At 37.4% G+C, this 4,966-nt stretch overlaps 1 protein-coding gene across 1 annotated transcript; it reads left to right on the top strand.

Moving 5' to 3' along the window:
* The first annotated feature begins 3,260 nt into the window (after positions 1-3,260).
* LOC118756273 lies at positions 3,261-4,781 on the top strand. The gene is made up of 2 exons (XM_036491040.1): positions 3,261-3,619; positions 3,857-4,781. The coding sequence occupies exons 1-2, from the start codon at positions 3,261-3,263 to the stop codon at positions 4,779-4,781; spliced, it is 1,284 nt and encodes a 427-aa protein (XP_036346933.1).
* Positions 4,782-4,966: the final 185 nt, after the last annotated feature.

The raw sequence follows: 4,966 nt of genomic DNA, 5'->3' as shown, positions 1-4,966 counted from the left end.
GGAGTATATAAAATTAAATCAAATGGAGGCTCTAGCCACTCCAAACCAACTTCAGTTCAAATGTTATTTACCTCATCATTATGTACTGAAGCCAGATAGCACTTCTACAAAATTGAAAGTAGTTTTTGATGCATCTGCAAAAACTACTACAAATATATCATTAAATAATTTATTACATACGGGGCCAAGGCTACAAGATGATTTATTTGATATTCTGATGCGTTTCAGAAAACACAAATTTGTAATATCAGCAGACATTGAGAAAATGTTCAGACAAATTTGGGTAAACGAAGAACATCAAAATTTCCAACTAATTTACTGGAGGTGGAAGCCATCGGAGGCCCTAAAGACATACAGATTAAAAACTGTTACTTATGGCACTACGAGTGCACCTTACTTAGCAGTAAAATGTCTACAAACAGCAGCAGAAGATAATAAAGATAAATTTCCAACAGCTTCACAATGCATTCAGTCAGACTTTTATATGGACGATTTGATGACAGGTTGTGATAATCTAACTGAGCTAAAAAATATGCGGCAACAAATAATTCATATATTAAATTCATATGGATTCAAATTGAGAAAATGGTGTGCTAATCATCCTAGTTTGTTGAACGAAATTCCTAACGAAGATCGAGAAATTAAATTAGATATAACATCTAATAAAGCTGAGAATATAAAAGCCCTAGGAATCGCTTGGAATCCAGCTAAAGATGACATCTCAATAAAATCTTATTTAGAAACTGACTACAAAATTACAAAGCGCCAAATACTTTCTGATATTGCGAAACTATTTGATCCTTTAGGTCTTTTGAGTCCAGTTGTAGTGGTGGCAAAATTGATACTACAACAAATATGGAAAGAAAAAACCGACTGGGATCAAGCCGTTACAGGAGAAACCATGCGATCCTGGGTACATTTAAGAAATCAAATGAAATTATTGAATGAAATAAATCTTCCCATATACGCATTATTACCTGACGCAAAAGAAATAGAATTACACGGATACTCAGATGCATCCATGAGAGCCTATGGCGCTGTGGTATATGTAAAATCAGTAGGCAAATCGGGAAATATTAAAATAAATCTATTAGCTTCCAAATCGAAAGTCGCCCCATTAAAAATTCAGACGGTACCTCGATTAGAACTATGTGCTGCGGTACTGTTAGTAAAATTAATGGAAAAAGTATCAAAAGCACTTAATCTAAAAGACAAGCATATTTATTATACGGATTCAACAATCGTCCTTAGTTGGCTACAATTAGATCCTGCAAAATTGCAAATATTTGTGTCGAATAGGGTAAACTTTATTCAGGTGCAAACCAAATGGCGGCAATGGAGACATATTGACACAAAATCAAACCCAGCTGATTTAATAACAAGAGGGTTATATCCAGAAGAAATAATTAATAATAGTCTGTGGTTTAATGGACCAATGCACTTAGCTAACATGGAGTCATACAGAAAAAAAATTGTCACAAAGCCTTTAACATCGCTTCCAGATATAAAGAAAACTGCTATAACAGCAGATGTTTTGGTAAGGAATTGCTCTTTAATTGATTCAATTGACCACAAAAATAATTTTGAATTCTTATTAAATGTGGTTGCTTTGCTTATCAAATTTAAAGATATTACATTAAAGCGTCCTAAGAAAGAACTCGAAATTCAGAATCACTTATATTATCGAAAAGAAGCTTTGAATTTTATTTTGAAATATATACAAACTAAATATTTTAACAAAGAACTAAGTCTCCTTTCAGGTAACAAAAATTTAGAAAAGAGCTCGAAGCTGATAACTCTATCACCATTTTTGGACAAAAATGGCATCATTAGAGTTGGAGGACGTCTACAAGAAGGCAATATTCCAGAAGAAGCAAAACATCCTGCCGTACTTCCATATGAAGACACTTTAGTTAAAATTTTGGTGGAGGGAATCCATCAAAAACATTTACATATAGGACCGCAAGGCCTTCTCGCAATAGTTAGGCAGAAGTTTTGGCCTTTAAGAGGCAGGCAACTCACAAAAAGAATTGTTAACAATTGCTTTAGATGCTTCAGGGCAAATCCTCGTCCCCTTTTTCAAATCATGGGTAATTTACCAGCAGATAGAGTAAGATGCACCAGGCCCTTCTTGAATACTGGGGTTGATTTCTTGGGTCCTATACAAATTCACCACAAAATAAGAGGCAAACGAGTAGATAAAGCCTATGTGTGTGTATTTGTGTGTTTCAGCACAAAGGCAGTTCACCTAGAAGTGCTATCAGGTCTAAGCTCAGCAGCTTTTATAGGAGCCTTAAAAAGATTTGTGGGAAGACGTGGTTGTCCTGCAAAAATATACTCCGACAACGGAACAAATTTCATTGGGGCAGCAAATAGTTTACATGAAATTTATATATTATTTCAAAAGGAGCAACTCGGAAAAGAAGTCTCCTCGTTCTGTGCTGTACACAGCATTAATTCGGTGAATATACCAGCTCGATCTCCACACGTAGGAGGCTTATGGGAAGCTGCTGTTAAATCGGTTAAGAAGCATTTTCACAGAGTAGTTGAAGGCACATTGACCTTTGAAGAGATGTGCACACTCATGACCCAGATAGAAGCAGTATTGAATTCACGACCTCTAACACCATTATCGGAGGATCCGAATGACTTCCAGGTTTTAACTCCAAGTCATTTTCTTATAGGGGAGACTTTAACCACACTTGCAGACAGTAGTGAAAACCATTGTTATCACGGGGTGCGGGACCACTGGAAAGCAGTGGAAAGAAATTCAAAGGAATTTTGGAAGCGCTGGTCACTGGAGTACCTAAGCGAACTTCAGAAAAGAGTCAAGTGGCAAAGGCCACAAGATAACTTACCCCAAGGGAGTTTAGTTCTCCTTAAGGAAGAAAATCTTCCAACAATGACTTGGAGAAGGGGCAGGGTTGAGAACCTCATCATCGGAAAAGATGGAAAATGCAGGATGGTAGACGTAAGGACCAGCACTGGAATGACAAAAAGATCAATAACCAATGTTTGTCCTTTTCCTACGGAAACGGAAAGAAATATAAGTAAAAAATGAGGAATCCCATAAGAATAGGAATGTAAGGCATAAAAATAAAAATGTTCTAATGACGATGTTAACCTTTTTATTAGTACTACCACTCTACAATTGTCAAGTAATTATAGAAAAATTTAGGGACAAGTCAGGGATATTAATAGAGAGGCAAGACAGTTTGGGTTTGACGAAGACATCATGGGAAATAATCATCCACGTGAACATGACGGATTATCAGCACCAAATACAGCTTCTAATGGGAACACCCTCGGCTCTACAAAAACTCGCCAAGCTACTGGACAAGGGAGACTTAGAATCTCAAAAGGTAGTTGAGACCTTAGTTAATCAGGTCATTCATCGCATTAAAGAAGTCAACCAAAAGGATGCACTGATGAGATTTAATGGAAGAAATAGAGCATCTAGGTCTATACTGCCATTCGTTGGAAGCGTGTATTCTTCAGTGTTTGGTCTAATGGATGAAGAACACGCAGATGAATTGGTGGCGACAATAAAAAGGACCCATAAAAATGAAGAATACTTGCTTAAGCTATACCAGAATCAATCCTCCATTGAAGACATAACGCAAGAGGTTTTGAAGAAACAAAATGAAGTTGTTCGAAATAATTTTAACCAAATATCGGACTCCATACAAATAATAAAGAAAGCGGCTGAAAATGAATTAGCAATGGAAGGCTTTCAAAACTATATAGCAAGCATTAACATTGCAATAGAGTCAATAGAGCAACTGCAAGGAGATATTACGGATTTGATTTGAAACTCAAAGGGAAATTTCATGAAAAGGATTTTACCTATCGACAGATTCCAAACCCAAATAGCAACAATTACGGCAAATTTAAATGATGGCTTACAATTGCCAGATACCGACCCGTTTGAGCTATCAAAAATATCACGGGTCACAGCCACTATAAACCAAGGCTTCTGTTTAGTGCGAATTCAAATACCACTTATACAAAGCCAACAGCTACAGTTATTTGCATTGACCAGTTATCCGATTCTGCACGACGGCTACTTCGTGAGCTTTAAACTCGCATATGAATATCTGGTAGTAAATAAGGAGAAATCAATGTATAGTAGCCTGGCAGAAACTAAATATTCGTATTGCCAGAAAATGAGAAGAATCACGCTGTGTCCCCAAATTGGACCACTCTACAATGTAAGAAAGGACCAGTCGTGCGAACTAGAGCTATTCTTTAATTCGAAGCAATTACCATTATCATGTGTGGTGAATATAATGCCTCTGCAAGAAGTTTGGTTGCAGCTTAAATCCTCAAATAGCTGGCTGTACTCCGTCCCTGAAGACACAAAGGCAGAAGTCAGTTGCGGCAGCTCTTATACGGCACATATTTTAGTTGAGCAAGGCATTGTAAAACTGCAACCTGGCTGCCACTTAACAACCGCGATAGTAAGCGTTTGGGCACACAAGGCACCAACCACTGTTATTCAGTACAATATGCCCCCAATTAATATGAGCAGGAGTTTACCGCTCATGAAGCACATTACTATACAAGGGACTATGTTGACATACTCGATTCCGGACATTCCGCGGCCACCAGCCATTGTTGATTTCTCAGAAGACATCGATTTCCACCACCTCATGCACTACAGCTCGAATATATCAACTTGGATCATTATCGCAGGAGTCATCATGGGAATGATCGTCATCTTTCGGAAGCTATGTGGTCTCTCAACACGATATCTTCCCGCTGCTCTGGCCCTTAGATAATAGAATAGTCGATAAGAATAAATAAGTACATAAATATAAGTACAGTAGGTTGAATATTGAGTGGATTCCTCACAACTCCTATTTGAACAAGAAATAGTTCACCTTTTTTGAAAGTAAATACTTTCAACGTGGGCAATATGTTAAGTCTTGTTGCACAAGTCTTAAGATTAGTTACGCACACTCAT

Source organism: Rhagoletis pomonella, unplaced genomic scaffold (assembly GCF_013731165.1).
Source record: "Rhagoletis pomonella isolate Grant_MI unplaced genomic scaffold, Rhpom_1.0 Rhpom_scaffold_09560, whole genome shotgun sequence".
In the NCBI taxonomy this organism is placed as follows: Eukaryota; Metazoa; Arthropoda; class Insecta; order Diptera; family Tephritidae; genus Rhagoletis; species Rhagoletis pomonella.
The sequence above is the reverse complement of the archived record's forward strand: the minus strand, read 5'-3'. Positions and strand labels throughout refer to the sequence as shown.

Bases quoted from the DNA above. Each gene is read 5' to 3' on its own strand.
- LOC118756273 (XM_036491040.1), top strand. From the start codon at position 3,261: ATGACGGATTATCAGCACCAAATACAGCTTCTAATGGGAACACCCTCG. The intron at 3,620-3,856 runs GCAAGAGGTTTT...ACCTATCGACAG, and splicing joins TCCTCCATTGAAGACATAAC to ATTCCAAACCCAAATAGCAA.